Source organism: Amphiprion ocellaris, chromosome 21 (assembly GCF_022539595.1).
Source record: "Amphiprion ocellaris isolate individual 3 ecotype Okinawa chromosome 21, ASM2253959v1, whole genome shotgun sequence".
Taxonomy (NCBI): domain Eukaryota; kingdom Metazoa; phylum Chordata; class Actinopteri; family Pomacentridae; genus Amphiprion; species Amphiprion ocellaris.
Genome location: NC_072786.1, coordinates 18,509,466 through 18,531,048, shown reverse-complemented (window position 1 = coordinate 18,531,048; position 21,583 = coordinate 18,509,466). Strand labels below are relative to the sequence as shown.

General features: G+C 40.8%; 2 protein-coding genes across 3 annotated transcripts in view; both read left to right on the top strand.

Annotated features, from left to right (window-relative positions):
• The window catches only part of ipo8 (importin 8), a 45,221-nt gene extending 42,238 nt beyond the window's left edge, over window positions 1-2,983 (top strand). For both annotated transcript variants that reach the window (XM_023286477.3, XM_023286478.3), the window contains exon 25: window positions 2,021-2,983. In XM_023286477.3, the coding sequence (XP_023142245.1) occupies window position 2,021 (1 nt within the window). In that variant the 3' untranslated portion in view covers window positions 2,022-2,983. The remainder of the gene's footprint in view (window positions 1-2,020) is intronic.
• A 4,718-nt stretch (window positions 2,984-7,701) lies between these two features.
• Window positions 7,702-14,367, top strand: LOC118471353 (uncharacterized). Its single transcript, XM_035955544.2, has 2 exons — window positions 7,702-13,517; window positions 13,593-14,367. Exon 1 carries the CDS (start codon window positions 11,823-11,825, stop codon window positions 12,846-12,848), a length of 1,026 nt encoding a protein of 341 aa, XP_035811437.2. The 5' UTR covers window positions 7,702-11,822; the 3' UTR covers window positions 12,849-13,517; window positions 13,593-14,367.
• The last annotated feature ends 7,216 nt before the right edge of the window (window positions 14,368-21,583 follow it).

Genomic DNA, 21,583 nt, shown 5'->3' with positions numbered 1-21,583 from the left:
GCATGCACATCGCAGTAGATCTGTTCTCAATAGTCACATCGCAGGGAGTTTGATGTGAAGTAAGACAAAGTCAGTCAAGATTTCATTCATATAATGCTTGCTAATTAATACAAAATACTAAGATTTAAGTAAGAGTTAAATTATTTTTTCTACTTTCTGTCCAGGACACAGAGTTTGGTGACATTTAACTCCCACATGTGCACAGAAAACTGAGCAAGAAACAGGAGAGAAATGCTAAAAAGGAAGATTTGGCTGCACAAGTTGTAGGGTGGCATAGTAATTGGAATATTACTCAAAATCACAAGTTTGGCTTATCACAACTACATGAACATGATCATCAGTGACTTTTGTGCATTGCTCTTAGAAAATTCCACACAGAAAATAGCCAATGTCGATAAAAACACTTGGTTTCAATTTGGGTTAAGTTGACATGAGAAAACTTTATTTCACTCAAATAATTTTTGGTTACATACCTGTTTAAGTTGCTGTGTTGCAGTAACTGATGGAATTAGCAAATATTTCATTTATATTTTGCTTCAGTGAGATGCTTTGAAATCAAGTGAAGAGGAACCTTACTGTAAAATTATTTGATGCAGGTTTGTGCATTAGTAGGAAAGTAGCAAAACATGGACCTGAAAGCAGTGCTTTTTATTTAAATCCATCCATCCATCCATTATCTATACACCGCTTAATCCTCACTAGGGTCGCGGGGGGGGGCTGGAGCCTATCCCAGCTGACTCGGGCGAAGGCAGGGGACACCCTAGACAGGTCGCCAGTCTGTCGCAGGGCTACATACAAAGACAAACAAGCACTCTCACATTCACACCTACGGGCAATTTAGAATAATCAATTAACCTCAGCATATTTTTGGACTGTGGGAGGAAGCCGGAGTACCCGGAGAAAACCCACGCATGCACAGGGAGAACATGCAAACTCCATGCAGAAAGATCCCGGGAAAGCTGGGACACGAACCAGGGATCTTCTCGCTGCAAGGCGAAAGTGCTAACCACTACACCACTGTGCAGCCCTTTTTATTTAAATGTGAAAGTAAAATAAAAATGTCTTGTCTAAAATAAATGAATAATTGTGTTAAGAGGGACAATCGCGATCTCAGTATTGATTGGAATAATAATGATTATATTTTGGTCATAATTGTGCAGCACTAGTCAGCTGTATGGAAACATTGCAGCTACAAAGAATGACGTTGACCAAAAACAGTTTCTCTCTCTGCAGTGTCTTGCCAGACGAGGTAACAAGCCTGAGGAGTTTGGCCATTTCAATTAGTACCACAAAACTCTGTATGTTGAGTGCAAAGCCACACCTGAATGTCATACAAAAACTCTTTTAGATGCCTTTTCCAGTAACATACCATATTTAGAGGGGCTGCACAGTGGCGTAGTGGTTAGCACTTTCGCCTTGCAGCGAGAAGGTCCCTGGTTCGCGTCCCGGCTTTCCCGGGATCTTTCTGCATGGAGTTTGCATGTTCTCCCTGTGCATGCGTGGGTTTTCTCCGGGTACTCCGGCTTCCTCCCATAGTCCAAAAATATGCTGAGGTTAATTGATTACTCTAAATTGCCCGTAGGTGTGAATGTGAGAGTGATTGTTTGTCTTTGTATGTGGCCCTGCGACAGACTGGCGACCTGTCTAGGGTGTCCCCTGCCTTCGCCCGAGTCAGCTGGGATAGGCTCCAGCCCCCCCGCGACCCTAGTGAGGATTAAGCGGTGTATAGATAATGGATGGATGGATGGATACCATATTTAGAGTCAAAAAAAGTATTCACAGTAAAAAGTTATTTTTCAGCTTCTTTAAAATTGCTGCCCAACAAAATCATCCCAAATATCCTACAACGATTAATTCTTAGTAATACCTCAGTAAGATCTTTTGTATCTTTCAATCTACAGGCCTTTGTGCCAGTTGGGCTTTAATAGCAGGCATCCAGCAACAGAAAATCCAGAGAAGCCTTATACTGTATTTACTTTATGGTTCAGTCTTGACTTTGACTCTGTTGTTGTGGTTTCAGAGCACTGAAGACACAGGCAGACTGCAGAAGCAGAGGAGGGAGTCAAAGAAGAGAGATGCTGGTCTGACCTGACCTGAAGTGGATTTTAGTCCAATTTAAGCAACCTCAGTCCAGATCAGACCACATCAGGCTTATCGGATCTTGCCAAAACCAGGTCCCAGGGTACCATCGGAATTGGATGGAGTAGCAGGGGCTGAGTTGGAAAGACGGCAGTTGGGGGACCTGGTGCACTGAATAGGGCCCCTACTGGAATATTCCTCTCACCAGGACAGGACCACTGGCCTGTGTGTGTGTGTGTGTGTGTGTGTGTGTGTGTGTGTGTGTGTGTGTGTGTGTGTGTGTGTGTGTGTGTGTGTGTGTGTGTGTGTGTGTGTGTGTGTGTGTGTGTGTGTGTGTGTGTGTGTGTGTGTGTGTGTGTAGGTGTGTAGGTGTGTAGGTGTGTGTGTAGGTGTAGGTGTGTGTGTAGGTGTAGGTGTGTGTGCATGCATCTGTGTGTGTGCGTACTCCAAACAAGGTATGCATCATACATTATAAATGTTCTTGACCAGCAAAATTCGTTAATATTTTTGTACAGTGCAGTCCTTTGGTCTAAGCAACTATGTTTGTGTGCGTGTGTGCGAAACTGTAAAACATAAAAACACATCGCAGTGTGTGTTTGTACGTACTGTAAGCACTTATCTTCGTCTCTTTATAGCTGAACACTTTCTATCATCTCATGAAGCGAGGGCCTAAGCTGAGCAAGAAGAGCCCCATTTTTGTCAGGGTGCCTTGTATACAGACTGTAGATGGACAAGAAGGTCAGAGGTCAAAACCCTCTGTAATGTCATATGTATGAAATGTAAAATAGGAGAAGGTCTTCGAGAGAAGCAGTTTGGTTATTTTTGTTGTTTTTGTCTGTTGGTTTTGTTTTTGTAACATTTTTCAGAACTAATTTAAAAGAATCATAAAAGTTCATGTAACATTTTTCTGAGTTGTTTTTCCATCTTTAATAGTTCTTACCTCAACAAAATGTGTTGTTTTAACTGTGTTAATGCTAATAGGCATTAGGCAGTCCAACATGTGCCTGTTGAAAAAATATATGTTAAATTGTCAGCTTACTATGGCTGCATTGAAGATGGGCAAAAAATATTTTTGAAAGGATAATACCATCATTCATTGCCTCAAAGGTGGGAAAAGCATAGTACACTATTTTTTAAGAACAGAGTAACCCTAACCTAATTTCTGTCTCTCAGGAAAACCAAGGCAAATGTTTACTGTATTCATTTCTGCCACAAGCCTAACAGGAAGCAATGGCTGCCTTGATGGTACAGTAAAAATGTCATTGTTTCTTACAAAGAAATATAAATCAATGACTGCCTTGAAGATGGGAGAAAGTATACTACCTTTATATCTGCCACAGGTTAAAGTAAACCAATAGCTGTCTTAAGGGAACAGAAATTATGTATCATACCTTTATTTTTTTTCTAGAAAAAAACAGTGGAAGCCTCGAAGACTGAAAGAAGTAAATTACTGTTTTTCACAAAGTATTACTGCCTTAATTTCTGTCAAACTGAACCCAATGTCTGCTAGGTGTATTCCTTAGGAATCATTTTGTTGAATGAATACAAAGTTTTCAATTCAAAATGCCACTGAGTCTCAAACCTGAATGTTAAAGGAAAAGTCTTTCTCAGGGAATATAGGAGTGTGCACAATTGTACTAAATCACACTCACACACAGTCTCTAGGTCTGTACACACACCCTTCTTCAACCTTGCTGGTACCTGAGTTGAAGTGGTTGCTTGTGTTCATCAGTGATCCAGCTACAGGACCATCTAACTGATCCTTTCAAGAGCCTGTCCTTAAAACCTTTAAAAATATGTTTTCAGGTTTTCTTGGCCCAATCTTGATGCTTCAGCTGTGTCTCTGAGCACTTGACACATTGTATTTCTGAAAACGCCAGGTATGTCATAGCTCTGGAATATGGTGGCAGTGAAAGACAAGGTGCTCCAGGTCTTTTTTTTTTCTCAAGTCTTTTGCAGTTAATTTGCACCTTTTTTTTCCATGCGTTTTTTTCTGACAGTGTCGGCTATTGGCAACAAAAAAGTTTGCTTGTCCAGCGGTTATGCCTTATTGCTTTGACTATTTCAAGAGCGTTGCATCCACTGCTGACATGTTGACACTGCTGATGTGGGCTTATGACGTGAATGTAACTGCTAAATAGCCTACTCTAAATGTTTTACAAATACCACCCTGTCCAAGAATAGTTAAGTGCTGTCCCACAGTCTGGTCCATTCTGTTAGGTCCCCAGTGAGGAAAAGCCACAATAGGAATCCACGTTTGTCTTTGCTGTACAACCCTTTCTTATTACTCCGCCAAGGAATGGCGGAGTTATGTGACGATCGGTGTACATTTGTCTGTAAATCTGTCTGGCTGTCTGTGTGAAACATTACTCAAAAATGGACTAAAGGATTTGGATGAAATTTTCAGGGAAGGTCAGAAATATGATGCGGCTTATAGTCTGGATCCACAAATTTGCTAAGGATTTCCCATTGGGAGATATAGCTGCCGGCACGGCATCAATGTAACCATGACTTGAGCACTGTGTCAGTTACCTGCTGACAATCACATGATTGCGATCCTACTACAAAATGCCTGTGATTTATCAGTTGTATACCATACAAGGAACAAATGATTAAATTGTGGGGTGTTTCTGAGGCCCATCAATTCCTGCCGCCCACTACATATTTAGGTCAGGCAACAAAGCAACCCCCAGCCAGACAATGGTGAAGCTCCTGATGTTTCACAAAGCCTTTATTTACATTCAGCCGTCAGCCTTACTTTGAACACAATTTCACCTTTCTGTCCTTCACTCTTTTCTTCACCGTAAGAGCTTGTAAGTTTATACACATCCTTTGCTAGACAGCAACCGTTTTCTTTCATCTTCACGTGAATTTTCGGACTTTTCGGCAGCGTCTTCATCATATCAAGAAACTGCTTCTTAGATAAACACTTCCTGTGCCGCTGGAATGGTGACAAAATAAAAGCCCGTGCCATTGAAAATACGCCTTCAAAATAAAAGCAAGGAGGGAATGGTTATTGTAACACTAGCAAAACAAAGGCTTGCCAAAAGTGATGAACTGATCAACAGACCTTTATAAGAGTAATTACATGCATTTCAATATCCATACATAACATGCACATGCATAACACACGCCTGTTTTCAGCGCAAGGTCATTTTTGATTACAGATTCCATCCGTCAAAAATGGTATGTCAACTGAGCAGCCTTGGTGGAGTACTGCGCTCTCCGAGTGCTTTTTTTAGTTCAGACTGTAATCTTTCCACAGAACAATGAGTTTGTTTTTTCATACGGCGCCTGAGAAACTTTACTTTCAGTCTCCTGATTGTGAACACAGCCTTCTCGAGCCTCCTTGTGAGTTGGTATTCCCTGGTGTAAGTGCATGTACAGGACAACAAAGAGCAGCGAAGCACAGAGCAGCTGTCCCTTGTCTCCTTTTTTATGATGTCGCTGTTTTTGAACAATGACGCCCCAAACTCCTCCCTTTTCCACAGCACATGCTCAGTAGATGTTTGGGCTGTAGAGCGCTGAGATTAAGTCTGTAATGTTTTAGTTTGGAACTTTTGGAGGGATCTTGTCCTTTTCATTGGTCATGTAGCACAGCAGGAAATTCACACTGCAGTAGTGGAATCCTTCTCTCCCTTATTAGTTTTCTGCCTCCCCATGTTTCTCCCCCTCTGAGCTTTGTAGTCATTTGTCCGGCATGTGAATGACCCCCACTAGTGGAAAATGTTTTTTGCCTGACATATCTAGGCCAATTGAGGATGCTGTTGACTAACAAGAATCCCCACACTGGGAGAACACATCTGGAAGAAGAAATAAGCTGCCCATTGATCACACATGAGAATTGGGTTCTTTGTACTGATGTTTACTTCAAAACACCGTAGAATTGCATTACAGAAATAATATTAACACACAAAACACTAATTCTCACATTATTGCATCTTTCATAAAATACATGGCTCTAATATTGTCAAGAAAAGAAATATAAACTAACCACTTCGCCTACTTGCAACCAATGGGAGGGGTTGGCTTGAATGACTGCTTCTCTTGAAAACCTCTTACACCTTCAAAATACAATGAGCCACTTTTAATTGACAGTAATACCCGATTCCATATTTAATGTAAATAACAAAACAATACTGACCACCTTGTCCACAGGAGCAACAGGGAGGGAAGGGTAGCTTATGCTCTTCCTGAAGACGCTTCAAGTTTCTTGTATACAGCTCTCTTCGCAATACTTTGCTTCTGACAGGAAAACTACTGCCCACATGTCAATCATCCAACAGAGAAAAGTAGAAAACAATAAGACAGGGAGATCGACCGAGAGAATAATCAGAGAGCCCCCAAGTGGTCAAAAGTTACAATTGCACTTAATACCTCATGGTTTTGACTGTGCCTTTTGTGAGGTTTATGGATGCAAAGTAAACATTTTAATTGTACTTTTAAATCATGTAAACTTATTGACTCTAGTACAACTCTTTTCATGCAAAAAATAAAAGTGAATACAAAAATTATAGAAACTTAGTGACTGCATTTAAAAGAAATGTAGTGGGTATTATCAAGAGCAGAGTTGCAGAGGGAAAAGTAGATGTCAGTGAAAACTTGTCACATCCCACAAGCACTGGAAGGATTAATTGATTTGCTGTCCAAATCAACTGGTTTGTTGCACAATTGTTGTTAATTACTGGTAGTGAAATATGGAAGGAGAGCTCTTTCAAAGGTTGTGTTTTTGTAGACACCCTCATTTGGTGCCTGTGTGGTTTAAAAGTTGCGTGACAAACTGCTGGAAAATATAAACAATGTCACGAGCAAGACTAACGAATATGTGGATACGATCTACGTAAGTTCCGGGGTCATAATGTGTAAATGTATGACATCAGTGAATTGATGTCACGTTGTGAATTGAATCAAAGGTAAATATGTAAGTCTTCATGAATACATAGCAGTAGGTTGTACCAAAACAGTGGACTAATGATGGTGTGTCACCTGGGATGTACAAAGAGATGGCAAGTAAGAAATGGTCTGTGGGTTTGTTAAGCACAACATCCTAGGTTGTGCACAACTCTAGGAATACTAGACTGGTGTTTGCAAACTACAAACCAGTCTTGCAAGGTGAAAACTAAAGTGACTTGAGAAAGGTCCTAGATTCCTACTGTTAGCAAGTTGCCCAGAACATACACTAGTTGGTGCATATTATGACTGAAGTTTCAGTGGCAAAAGCTTGCCATTGGACAGATTAAAAAAAAATATATATATATAGATAGATAGATAGATAGATAGAGATATACACCAATGAAATGAATGAACCAATGAAAATTGAACTGTGGCTCAACAGAATTATTTTAAAAAATAAACTCATGAAACAGGCCTGGACAAAAATGATGGTACCCTTAATATTTTGTTGAACAACCTTTTGAGGCAATCACCGCAATCAAGCGATTTGGCCCACTCCTCATGAGCAGACTGCTCCAGTTCTCTCTCTCTCTCTCTCTCTCTCTCTCTCTCTCTCTCTCTCTCTCTCTCTCTCTCTCTCTCTCTCTCTCTCTCTCTCTCTCTCTCTCTCTCTCTATATATATATATATATATATATATATATATATATATATATATATAAAAAAAACATTAAATGGAAAGGTGTGTCCAAACCTTTGACTGGTAGTGTAGTTAGTTTTTCTGGAACATGTTGCTGCTTAGGAAAGCTCCCTCAGTGCTGTTCTTTAATGGAAGGACGCTGCATCTTCAGTCTACACATTGTGAACACAGTCCCTTTCTCATGAAATCACTTATCTGGCCTCTTTTCCTTGGCAGTTGATATTCCCTGTGTGTTCTATGGTAGGGCTACTTCTTCTCACCCCTGTGTGAGTGTATGTCCAGGACAACAATAAGTGGCCAAGCACAGACAAGCTTTTCTATTGTGGTGAGATGTTGGTTGTCAGTGACAGGTTTCTTTACTGCTGTTTGTATTTATTCTCACTCTCTGGCTCTTTGGTCATTTTGCAATTTCACTCTGCAGGAGTCCGTCTTTCTCTCTCCATCTCTGTCTACTACTCTGTGAGCTTTGTAATTGTTTGCACTGCATGCGAATGACACTCGCTGGTAGAAAATATTTTTTTGGCTGACATATCTAGGCCAATTGAGGATGCTGCCACAGCAGTAACAAGCATTCCCAGGCCAGAACACAACTGGGGGAAGAAATGCAATGAATGTTAATCAAAGAGAGAGTTGCAGAACGGAAAGTTGATGTTATGATCCCTGCTCCTGCCCCTGTTTTCTCCACACCTTGTCCCTATCTTCCTCCTCCTTCCTGTGTCTGGCATTTCTCTCCCTCTTCTCTCTCTCTTGGCTCTCCCTCCTGTCTCTCTCTCTCTCACTCACCCTCTTGCTCTCCCTGTCTGTCCTGCACTGTTGATTGCTGTAATGAAAGGCAGCTGCGGCAATCAGTTCACCCAGTTCACCTGTTCGTAATCACACCTCACTCAATCACTCACCCTGCCAGACCATAGCCTGCAATAGCTACTCATGGATTTAGCACTCTCCTGGTAATCCTAATCTGTTTCCAGTCTTCTGTTCCCGGTCTTCTGTTTTCAGTTTTGTTCACCAAGTCGTTCTTGCCTGCCTTATCTGCTGCCAGACCTGCTCCAACTTTACTCACCTGGGCTCTGGGCTTCCCCCTTTTTGTTTTCAGTTCCATATTCTTGTGAGTACCCTGTTTGGTAGTTTTGTTAATTCTGTTTCAGTTTTGTAAGTTTCTACTTTTTAGTTAGCTGTGAATTTTTGTAGCATTTGGTTTAGTGTCCTCCTTAATCCAGTTTCCCTTCTTGTATTGTCCCAGCTCTGGTTTTGTTTAATAAACCCCCTTTTCAAAATATTACTTGTCAGCCCATTATCTGTGCCTGCGCCTGGGTTCACCCCACAAACAATGTAAGGACTGGAATGACTTATGGCCACAGTTGGTGTCTTGGCACAAGGGTTGGATGATATGCGGCATCATAAAAAGTTTATCCTTGGATCAGAATCTTGCTTATTTAGCTGTGACAGAGGAAGATGAATAAAGCAAGAGGGCCTTGTGGGGGGTGAGGTTGCCACTATATCTACTATGAGGTATACTTTAAAAAAACAAGAAATGCACAGTAATTCAACTTGCTATGAAACTGCTTTTTTTTTTTTTGGATAATATGTGGTAGAAGAATTCAGGAAAAGGTGTTTCTGTGGGTTCCCCATCAAATTGAACAAGAGTGGCTTCATGTTACTGACATGTTAATGACAAGTGTAGGAGCTAGAAAGTGTTAGACTTGGAGCCTTTATATGCGGTTGACTAAAGCTCTATATTTACCACACCACTTCCTGGATGCAGTTAATGAATCAACCAGGAATCAACCCCAGGTCAGCTGCTAGGAAAAGGAATAGTGGTCAAATTTAAGTCAATCACAGATTTTGCTCCTCATTGCCACACTGTCTGAATGTCTTGATTGCACCTTGTATTCATAAGGGCTTTCAGTTTTCAGCAGAAGACATTAAACACGTAAAGCTCAGATTTCTGTGGATTTGACCACTAGCGTAATGCAATCAGTTCAACTTTAGGTTACACCATTTCACTACTGCAGCATATACTTAGCAAAATACATCACATTTTCCACAAATAGAAATTTTGAAACTTTTTCCAGTTTCCTTACCTACATATTATGACCAATGTCTTCATCAAAGGAAGTGTAGTGCTTTAATGTGAGAATATATCACAGGTGTCACATGCTGTTTTTTGCAGTTTACTTAAATGTGAGTCCACCACATTCTACCACTGCACAATAGTGTCCTCACCTGTGGCTGTACCGTGTGGTACGCCAGCTGCACTGCATCTGAAACTGCAGCGGGTATCAAGATGGCTTGGTGGATCATTGGCTCTCCACTTCCATGCCTAGAGGAAATCTATTTCAGCCATCTCTTCTGATGGGCCACAAAGATCCAGAATGACACAACCTTCCCTCTGGCAGACTTAGTCATGAGAGCCCACACCAACAGACTGAGATACACCTTCTTCCCCATGGCTGTGGAGAGACTGCTGCAAGAACCTCTGATAGACACATAACGTGTGTATGTGTCTTTCTTATCATTCAGAGCTCATACGGACAAACAGCTACCAACACTCTGACCTCCTGTTATATTCACATGAAGACATTTAAGATTTAGACAGAAATGTTGACAAAAACAAGAGGGGGAAAAAAAGATGTAAAAAATAATTTGACAACTTTATATTTTTGTAACATTTCTACTTTCTACCTCACTATGAGAATCTGAATGCTGCAAATTTTTCCATTGTTCAGTGAGCTGCTAACTTTGACTATTGGACATCTAACAGTGATCAGATGGTATACTCTGGATTTACTGGAGCCAATAACATGTAAGTCCTGAAATGTTATTGCCTGCTCTGCACTATATAAAGGATACAGTGCTACTGTTGTGTCTGCAACAGGCTCCAATAAATTAACATGTATTACATGCAGTCAGTGTAATGTAAATAAGGTTCTACTTGGATGATAGTAATTTCTGCAGTTTTATTTAGTTTTTTAGTTTTACTTTGTGATGGTTGCATTTATTATTTCAATATACTGTCATCCGTGTGATCGCATGTTAAGTGTCTTTGATCGCCTGGCCCCCTGTACTGGATCCCAGCAAAACTCGTCAAATGCAGGTGTCCATGTGCTCTTCATAGCGCACTGCCACTCTAATCACCCTTTTCCCCCCTCAAGAGTGATTGTCAGCACACAACCAGGGCACACTGGTGTCAATCACTGCTGTGTAACTCGGCATGGGGTTCAGTGTCAATGATCTAGCTTTACTAACACTGCAGTATTAGACTAGTTTGTAGTAGTATATGCATAGTTTAGTGTCCCAAATGCTTTCTAACAGCCCCATATCATGTAGCTACTAAACTGTAGTTTTTTAGTTATTAGATACTAGTTAGAGAGTCACACCTGAATTGACAGGATGTGCCAGTGCGGGAGAGCCGAGCCAAGGGTAAGGGGGCTATGCATGTCTCACCAAATGTTCGTGTACTTACCCGGATGGTGTACAGATCACACGGGACTTAAATGGCACTGGATGAATGATCGGGCTAGGTGTAGGGCAACCGAACCTAGTTGAATCCCATACAGTAATATGTGCACAATTTGATTAGGGGGGTAAAAGGATAGCCCCTCGGCCTTAATCAAGAGACATCATGGCAGAAGCGAATGTGATATCTGCCAATCGGAAAACAAATTGGAGCTTGTGTTGCCTTTGCCAGAAGGACAAAAGAGGTGAGGGCCTGACATCCACTCCGAGTCATCATGCCCCAGAACATGATGGATACAAAATGCTGGCAAGGAACATTCCCATGTTCAGTGAAATCAATGACATGCCATTGAGAATAGATCCAGCGAGGCTGGATGAAGGTGATGGCATAGAAGCCACACTCAGGAAAAATATGGCAAAATACCATCTGAGCTGTCGCTTGTTGTTCAACAACATTAAATTGCAATGGGCACAAAAGCGCCATTCCAGTAGTCAAACCAGTGAAACTGAGACTGGAGCTTGTTAGTCAAAACTGCGGCGAAAAAGTCATGACAGTCAGACATGCATTTTCTGTGAAAAAGTGGCACCTGCATCAGACCTCAGAGAGGCCAGTACAACAGGCCTAGACAAGAGGCTGCGCGACATTGCAGAGATGCTTGGTGATGGTAAGCTTCTTGCAAGATTGACTGGTGGTGATGTCATTTCAGGAAGATGTAGGCAAAGCGCTTGCTCAATCCACAGATCTTTCAGATGCACTTATCATTGCTAAAGCAGCAAAGATCCTCAGAAGATGTATACTTGACCACAAGTGTAGATTTGAAGGTACATTTGCTGAGGGTTGTGTGCAAAATGCTATACCTCCCCTTCTGCTTCAATTTGTGGGGATGGTTGAGCATGGTGCTGACATAAAATCACAGCTGAGATTCGGGGCATCAAAGTCAGACCAGGCAATTGCTCAACTCATGCAATTCAACTGCTACTCCCGCTACAAGGAAGGAGCAGCAACTCACAGGCATTCCAAAGACAGAGAGACCCCATTTCCCGTGTACATGGGGCTCTCTGTTTATGCCAAAACCAGAAAGAGGAATCTGGTTGAGATGTTCGATCGTGGTCTCAGTATCTCTTATGACAGAGTGCTGGAGATCTCTGCTCAACTTGGAGATGCAACAGTCAGCAAGTATGTTGAGGAGGGTGTGGTCTGTCCTCCAGTGCTGCGGAAAGGGTTGTTCACTACTGCAGTGATGGATAACATTGATCACAATCCCTCTGCAACAACTGCAACTACCTCCTTTCATGGCACAAGTATCTCTCTGTTCCAACATCCCACAAAGGATAATAGTGGACAGGAACGAGGGCAACTCAGGTTTGGGCCTGAGAAAGTGAAGTCAGTACCTGAACTTCCTGATACATTCACAAATATCTCTCCAGCTTCCTTCTGGACAACAAATCCTGTTCCACCAGGTACTGCAATGCCAAAACCACCCACAGATATTCTGGGGCCACAACTGGCACTAGAGTACCAGTGGCTGGACAAGGTCTTAGTGACACAAGAAGTTGATGATGCATTGAACCTAACATGGTCAGCACATCATGCTTCAATGAAGAGAAGCCCTGAATTTGAAGTTACCATTACTTCTTTGCTTCCTCTCCTGCCGGATCCAGCTCATTCAGTTGCTACAGTCAAACATGTAATGAACAACTTAGAGGTCTTCTTTGTTTAAATTTTGAATGACATGGTAGATTGTGGGAAACAGTTCATGATCACAATCCCATGATTTAAAGTTCATTTAAATGGAAAAAGCATGTTTATTTCAACAGATATATGGTCTCGGTGTGAGATTGCCAGATACTGATGGCGGCCATCTTGAAAAAAGGTCACCATCTTGAATTTTCACGTGGCCAGGACCCTAATCTGAAAGAGTATATCCAGGAGGGTATCTGTGCAAAATTTCATGCTTGTGTCACCACTTGAAGGATTTTTTTAGTTATCTGCTCCACTATCATGGCCTATTTAACCTGAAGCTCTATGGGCAATATTTAACAAGCCTCCAGTGTTCAGGATAGCGGGAGGTGTCATCATAAGTGCTGATCAACCACCCAGCTGTAATAAGGAAATGCAATACCACACTGTAAGCTTGTTCACTTCTTGAAAGTGTTACATGCATTGTGGTTAACACACACAAAACTGTCAGGACTGCGTCTGCAGGCTCTGGCTAGGCCCCTCCCTCCTCCTTTGTTTTCTTTTTAGGTATTCTGAGTGCTGTGCAGCAGTGGCAGGTGAAGGCGATCTCTTCATCACCAGCTGTGCCAGGGCCTATCAGTCACTCACCTCTCCTCCTTTATATTGGGACTCCAGTCAGCAATACGACGCCGGATCGGGAATGCATACAGTCAGTCTGCAGTCAATTCACTCTAGCCACTTCTAGTTTTCGAGCCTTTGGTAACTCTGTCTTTTTCCTCTACAGTCCGGACCCCCGTCTGCTTCCGTGAATAACCTAACAAGATCGCCGAATTCTGACAGTTCCCTGGATTCCCTCCGCCATCCGTTCCGCTCTAGCGAGCAGTAGTTGCTCTAGCTATAATTCTTCTGAGTCTTCCTAGCGAGCAGTAGTTGCTCTAGCTATAGTTCTTCTGAGTCTTTCTAGCGAGCAGTAGTTGCTCTAGCTATAGTTCTTCTGAGTCTTCCTAGCGAGCAGTAGTTGCTCTAGCTATAGTTCTTCTGAGTCTTTCTAGCGAGCAGTAGTTGCTCTAGCTATAGTTCTTCTGAGTCTTTCTAGTGAGCAGTAGTTGCTCTTCCACTACAGTTCTGCTGAGTTTTTAGTGAATAGTTGTAGCTCCTTAGCCTTGGCTCTCTTGAGTTCTCTAGTGAGCATTAGTTGCTCTTGTAGCAGTTTTTTGAGTGTTTCTAGGGAGCGTAGTCGCTCTTTTGTTACAGTTCTTCTGGGTCTTTCTAGTAAGTAATAGTTGTACGTTGCATTTGTTTCAGCTCCAGGCTTGTGTAGCCAAACTATAGCCTGTGGAATTAGTTGCTTTTCAGGAGCTAGGCTTCCCTGCCCAGGTTGTGCCTGCTGTGGGTTAGTCACTGGTGTTTAGTTGCTGTACTTGTTCTGCCTATTATTAGAGGAGTTCTAGCTCTTAGTGATTTTGCTTTCTACATCTGTCTTCCCTTAGGTTCTCGTTAATTGGAAAACATATTTCCTGTATCTTCAGTTTTTGTAAAATAAATCATTGTTTCCCATCTGTCTGCCTCCCTCTCTGTTCCTGCACCTGAGCTCTGAAGGAAAAAACTTAACACAAAACATATTTTACATGACTGACAAGGATCAGCTGTGGCTAGATAAAATAGAGAGAGACAATGTATTAAATTATCACAATAAACATGACGGACAACAACAGAGAAAATGCAATAACAGACTCCATCTGAAGGAAGAGCCCAGCTTTATACAGAGCTGATGACGGATCAGGCACAGCTGCGTTCTCTCTGCAGCCGTGTCTAATCGGCCGGGAGGAACCATGACAGTTTAATAATTGAAAGTAAATGAAAAATGTGATTTATAAGAAAATCCTGATATCCAGCAGGTCTTCGAAGCAGCAATGGTTGTCTGCACAGGTGTATGAGGTATTCAAGTACTGTAATAAAACAGTCACCCATTTAGGCACACAATCAATGTACAGTTGTCAAAAGTTTACGTACACTTTTAAAGAACAATGTCATAGCTCTCTTGAGTTTCCAGTTACTTCTACAACTCTGATTTTTCTCTGATAGTGATTGGAACAGATACTTCTTTGTCACAAAAAACATTCATGAAGTTTGGTTCTTTTATGACTTTATTATGGATTAACAGAAAAAGTGACCAAATCTGCTGGGTCAAAAATATACATACAGCAACAAGAATCAGCAATTTTGGTGACTTAGAAAGTTGTGTCAATGAAATGAGCTTCATAGCATGGCCTCTTAACTTCTTGAGTGATTATGAGTGACTACAGCTGGTGACTTCTCTGAGGCCATTTAAATAGGGCTCACTGGATACAAATGCTACAATGGGAAAGTCAAAGGAGCTCAGCACGGATCTGAAAAAGCAAATCATTTACTTGAACAAGTCAGGAAAGTCACTTGGAGCCATTTCAAAGCAGCTGCAGGTCTCAAGAGCAACAGTGCAAACAATTGTAAGTATAAAATGCATGGCACTGTTTTGTCACTGGCATGATCAGGAAGAAAATGCAAGCTATCACCTGCTGCTGAGAGAAAATTGGTCAGGAGGGTGAAGAGTCAACCGAGAACCACCAAAAAGCAGATCTGCCAAGAATTGGATGCTGCTGGAATACAGGTGTCAGTGTCCACAGTCAAGTGTGTTTTGCATCGCCATGGACTGAGAGGCTGCCATGCAAGAAGGAAGCCCTTGCTCCAAAAGCGACACCTTAAGGCTCGACTGAAGTTTGCTGCTGATCACATGGACAAAGATAAGACTTTCTGGAGGAAAGTTCTGTGGTCAGACGAAACAAAAATCGAGCTGTTTGGCCACAATGCCCAGCAATATGTTTGGAGGAGAAAAGGTGAGGCCTTTAACCCCAACAACACCATGCCTACTGTCAAGCACAGTGGTGTAGTATTATGCTGTGGGGCTGTTTTGCTGCCAATGGAACTGGTGCTTTACAGAGAGTAAATGGGTAAAATGAAGAAGGAGGATTACCTTTAAATTCTTCAAGATAACCTAAAATTATCAGCCCGAAGGTTGGGTCTTGGGCGCAGTTGGGTGTTCCAACAGGACAATGACCCCAACCACACATCAAAAGTGGTAATGGAATGGCTAAATCAGGCTAGAATTAAAGTTTTAGAATGGCCTTCCCAAAGTCCTGACTTAAACCCCATTGGGAACATGTGGACAATGCTGAAGAAACAAGTCCATGTCAGAAAGCCAACAAATTTAACTGAACTGCACCAATTCTGTCAAGAGGAGTGGTCAAAGATTCAACCAGAAGCTTGTGGATGACTACCAAAAGCGCCTAATTGAAGTGAAAATGGCCAAGGGACACGTAACCAAATATTAGCATTTCTGTGTGTATATTTTGACCCAGCAGATTTGGTCACTTTTTCTGTTAACCCATAATAAAGTCATAAAAGAACCAAACTTCATGAATGTTTTTTGTGATAAAGAAGTATCTGTTCCAATCACTCTATCAGAGAAAAATCAGAGTTGTAGAAATAACTGGAAACTCAAGAGAGCCATGACATTATGTTCTTTACAAGCGTATGTAAAATTTTGACCGCAACTGTACCAATACAGATGAAATGCATTTACAGCTATGCTACACAGGTAAAACAGAAGCTGTTTTGCTGCATGTGTAAAAATGGACAGATGAAAATTGGAATTAATCTGCGCGGTCACATAAATCAAAAACAATGGATGGTTTTTACAGTTATTTTTAAAGGGATTTTTGGTTGTTTATTCAACATAGACATCCAAAATAATCATGTTACCAGAGAGTTCAAGACACTGAAAATACAGTACACAAAAGAAGCGAGTCCATCCTTGTGCAATATCCATTAAACGTCAAATGATTCAAAATGTTATCCCCCAAATGGAACTGTATTGCTTTTTAAACAGTACGGTATTTGCTCTTATGTCAAACTGAAACTTAACAGTATAGATTTACTATATTAAAGCATATGAGTTCTACATTTTTTTCTGATGATAGTGTCACCAGAGTTGTACAAGTTTCTGGAAAGATGTTCTTCCATGTACCACTGACTATTTTTTCAGATTTTTTTTGCTGGAGGATAGTGTTGCCCGAACTTCATCTATAAAAAACTCTGACTTTGTTCCACTGGATTCAAGTACATCACTTGCCAGGTTGTAGTTTTCACTTTTTTTTCTTCTTCTGAAACTTGTGTGATTTGGCCTGTGTGCTTTGGATGGTTATCATGATGGAATATTCCATTTCTGCCAAACTTCTGCAGACTGGCCGTCATCTTATCAGCAAGTATTTTAGTATATCTACAGACAATCATGGTGCCATCTATTAATGACTGTTAATCACTCCATATCATCACACTCCCATCTCCACACTTGATAGTCTGAACAATGCACTCACTGTGGTTGCCTGACCAATTTCATGCCAAACACGCTAGACCCCATTTGAACTAAATGAATGTATCTTGATTTTATCTGACCATAGAATGTGCCCCCAGTATATTCATCAGGGTTCTAATCATGTTTTTTAGGAAAGTTTCATCTTGCAGTTTTGTGGTGAACAGCAAGATTATTCTCCTGGACCTAGATCAAAGAGGTTGATATTATGCAATGTCCTTCTCACTGTCTGAACTGTCACAGAAACTCAGATTTCCACTGATAACATCTGTGCCAAGTATGTACTATTACAAATCCTTCCCAATAAACACTATTTGAAATATACTATTCTGAATAGCAATTTATTAGTGTTAAATGTGAGATTTTTGCGGACACATTTTCAGAATTTTCAGCGTATTTAATGCACACATTTAAATGCACATAAAAACTGAAATTCACAAATCCACGTCTTGTGGAGAAAGTGTGGTTTACACAGCAGGTAGTCATAAACTTTGGAGGAACACACTTGATTAAGGAAAAACTGATTCATTGAACTGATTCTACATGAATTTGTTGAAAGTACTGACTATGATGCCACTTCAGTGATTCCAAATATTAAGCAGCATATTTCATCACTGATGGGATTCTTTAAAAAGTGCTTCCCTGAAAACAGTTCCCAGTATGACTGGGTGAGAGATCCTTTCAATGCACCAGCTCCCACTGGTTACAGCTCTGCAGAGGAGGACCAGTTCATTGATATGACATCTGACTCCACATTGAGACTGAGGTTCACACCTCAGACAGTGTAAGTGAATACTGGCTGAGTGTAGAGAGGCAGTATCCACTCTTAGGGCAGAGGGCTATGGGCATTCTTCTTCCCTTTGCAACATCTTATCTTTGTGAGACTGGCTTCTATGCTGTTGCTGCACTGAAGACCAAGTACAGGTCCCACCTAAACATTGAGCAGTAGCTGAGAGTTGCAGTATCATGCTTCAAACCCTGCTTCAAAAAGCTGTGCACTGCAAAATGTGCTCATTGTAGCCATTAATCCTGACTTCCTCATTTTGATTAAAAAAAAAAAAAAAAAACAGCACAATTTATTTTATTCATTTTTGTTTTGTAGGTTAATTCAAAATGTGTTATTCTTCTAAGGGGGGCAGGAGTGCCACAATAAAATATAAATCTGCTAAAAAAAAAAAAAAAAAAAAGGAAATAAATGTTTAAGTATAGAGAGGAATAAATTAAAGAATAAATAACTAAATCTGTTAACAAATAAGTAAATAAATATGTAAATGTAAAGAGGAATAAATAAAAGAATAAACAAACAAATAAATATGGAAATATAAAGGCAAATTTTGTCTTTACTTTTCCCTTTATTTTTTCCTTTTGTTTTTCCATTTTTCCACTACCCACCCTGGACAGAAAGCCCCGCCCAAAGCCATTTGATTGACAGCTCAGTCCATCAAGTAAAAGCAAAGTCTTTTGCCTTTGCTTTTACTTGATGGCAATGACAAACAGAAAGAGCAATGACAAAAGGAAAAAGCCATGACAAAATGGAAAAACAAAATAAAAAACAAAGAGAAAAAGACAAAGACAAAATTTACCTTTATATTTCCATACTGATTTATTTATTTATTCTTTTATTTATTCCTCTTCATATTGACATATTTATTTCCTCATTTGTTAACAGATTTATTTATTCTTTTATGTATTCTTCTCTATATTTACACATTTATTTCCTGATTTTTAAAGCTGATTTAATTATTTATTTCTCTTTATATTTACACATTCATTTCCCCTTTTTTAAACAGATTTATATTTTATTGTAGCACTCCTGTGACTCCATAGCAGAGAGCTTCTGGAGTTTGAAATTGTTTTGTAATATTATCATACCTTACACTACTTAAATACTGTGTTTCTGGTCAACAGTGTAAACAAGACATTTGTAAACTGTCTTTGTCAGAACAAGCAGTTTAAATGTATGCATGTTCTTCTTGTTTCTGGCAGTGTTTAGCTATACCAGCAAACAGCACTTGGTACCTTGAAAGCACAAACCCCTTCGCAGCAAAGGCAGGAACTAGCTCTGGTGGGATGCTCGTATTTCACCTGAAAGAGATAAAGATTGAGAGAGAGAGCAAATGTTTCATTTTCCTCCCTACCTGGGTCTCCGGTGACTCATACTGACAGTCAAATAGTTGATGTGGTGATTACAGAAGCAGCGAGCACGGAGCACAGGCTCGGGGGGCTACCTGGCTACAAGTGTTTTCCTTTGCCAGCTGAAAGTAGACGCAAGGCCAGACAACCCTGGGAGGAGGCAATGGCAGACAGCAGCAGAGCATGTTGTGAACCTGATGAGGATGCTGATGAGGTGGAGTCCAGATGGAGGGAGTGTGAGGAGATGAAAGGAAGGGAGAAGAGTGTTGAAGGTTGCTGTTCCGCACTTTCATCTCAGGCTCTGTCCCTTTTGTCTCTCTTGCTCTTTCATCTCTATGTTTAGTCTGACTTTCCCTGGAGACAAGGCCGTCCTCTGGTTTCTTTTTGTCTTCTTGTACATGTCACCCAGTTTTAAATCAAATTTGACAAACTATTCATGGTTTGAAAGTGCAAGACCTCATGGTAGTGCAGATAACTGCAAATTTCAGGAGAATCGTTCCTTTCCTTAAACAAGCACCAAATTTGGCACACATACTCCTTGGGGATTGCTCTTTTGATAAAACCCATTAGCCACCTACAAATTCAAGATGGCTGCCATTTTTCAAGATGCCCGCCACTGAATATACAGATATATTGCTTTTTGCAATAAAATGCAGAGACTTCTCCTATTTGAATGATCTTGGTGTCAAATCATGCATTCTTGACTATGTAGAATCCAAATTTGGAACCATGTACCTACTGACTGGCTTCCTGGTACCATAATGTCAGTCCCAGAATCCTAATATTCTGTTAAATTAAAGGTTCATGTTCATGTCTGACTCGGCTAAAATGCATGGTAGTGTATATCATAGTGTTAGAGGTTTAGTATGTGTAGCATCTTCCTGTACAAGGTTTCCAAACTGGACATGACATGATGTGGTGGTAGATGCTGAGAGATTTGCAGTGGAAGGTGTAGAGTAGTAGCTCAACAGAGTCGATGTTGACGAACAACTGGGGCACACTGGTGGTACCACTGCTGTGAAACTCAGCATAGGGTTCAGTATCAGCAGGACAGTAGCTGGAAAGGAGCTCTTGTGGAAGCAGGGATAGCATCTCCTGGGACAGCAGATTCATTTCTGACAGTTTTGAGTATCACTAGGACACAGCAGATACACCAGATAACAGCATGCAGTCTGTACAAGCTCCGCAAGGCAGCCCACATGGACTACTTGAAAGAGACAGATGAACAACCCAAAGAGGGCCTAGCTTCAAGGCTTGGTGTGAGCATCGCAAACTGCAAAGTCCCCAGTTTCATTTCTGGTATATGCTGCTGTAATGGAACTGGTAATCCTCTTGTTGATCAGATCATTCAGGGAAGCCAACTTCTTCCTGTACTATCAGTCACTGGCTGAGACACCATACTTCTTTGCCAACAACAGTGTAAACTGTGCATGGTGGCTTCCGATCCACTACAGACATGTTGACCTTTTTTTGTCATTTAAGTTTTTATTAACTTTTCTTTTTTAGTGAACAAAAACAAGAGCAAAAACATGTACAAATAATAATAATGTGGAAAAAAAACAAAACAAAAAACCAACCCAATAACAGAATGTGGCACAATCAAGATATTGTAATGAGTCTTGTTTTCTAATAAATGACATAAAATACATCCATGTTTTGTTGGTTTTATCCTGGACATTATGAACTTCAGAAATGAATGTCTTGTAAGCAGTGGTCTCAGTCATCAATTTCACCCATTCCTCAATTTTGGGTCAGTGAGGGCTCTTCCAAATCCTAACCCTAATCCTAACCCTAACCCTGGCAGCCACCACCAATGCAGCGACCACCAAGCCGGACATTTCTTTCATACACTCGGGGGGCATGAGAGATGTGTCTCTCAGCAAGCACAACTGAGGCACAATTGGAATAGACAAGCCTGTCCATTTTTCCAAGTTTTTGATAGCTTCAGTTCAAAATGGGAAAACTAAAGGACATTCCCAGGAACAATGGAGATACGTACCCGTGTCTGTTCCACATTTCCAGCAAGTATCAGTTTGTAACAAGCCCATTTTAAACAACCTTGAAGGTGTAAAATAATATCTATGTACAGTTCTCTAGTTGTCCATCCTATTTCTGAGATAATATTCTTCCAAGCCTCTTCATTAATCTCAGATTTTAGATCCCTTTGCCATCTCAATCTTAGACCATCACATACAAATACAGTACCTTGATAAGACAAAAGTTTCTTGTAAAAC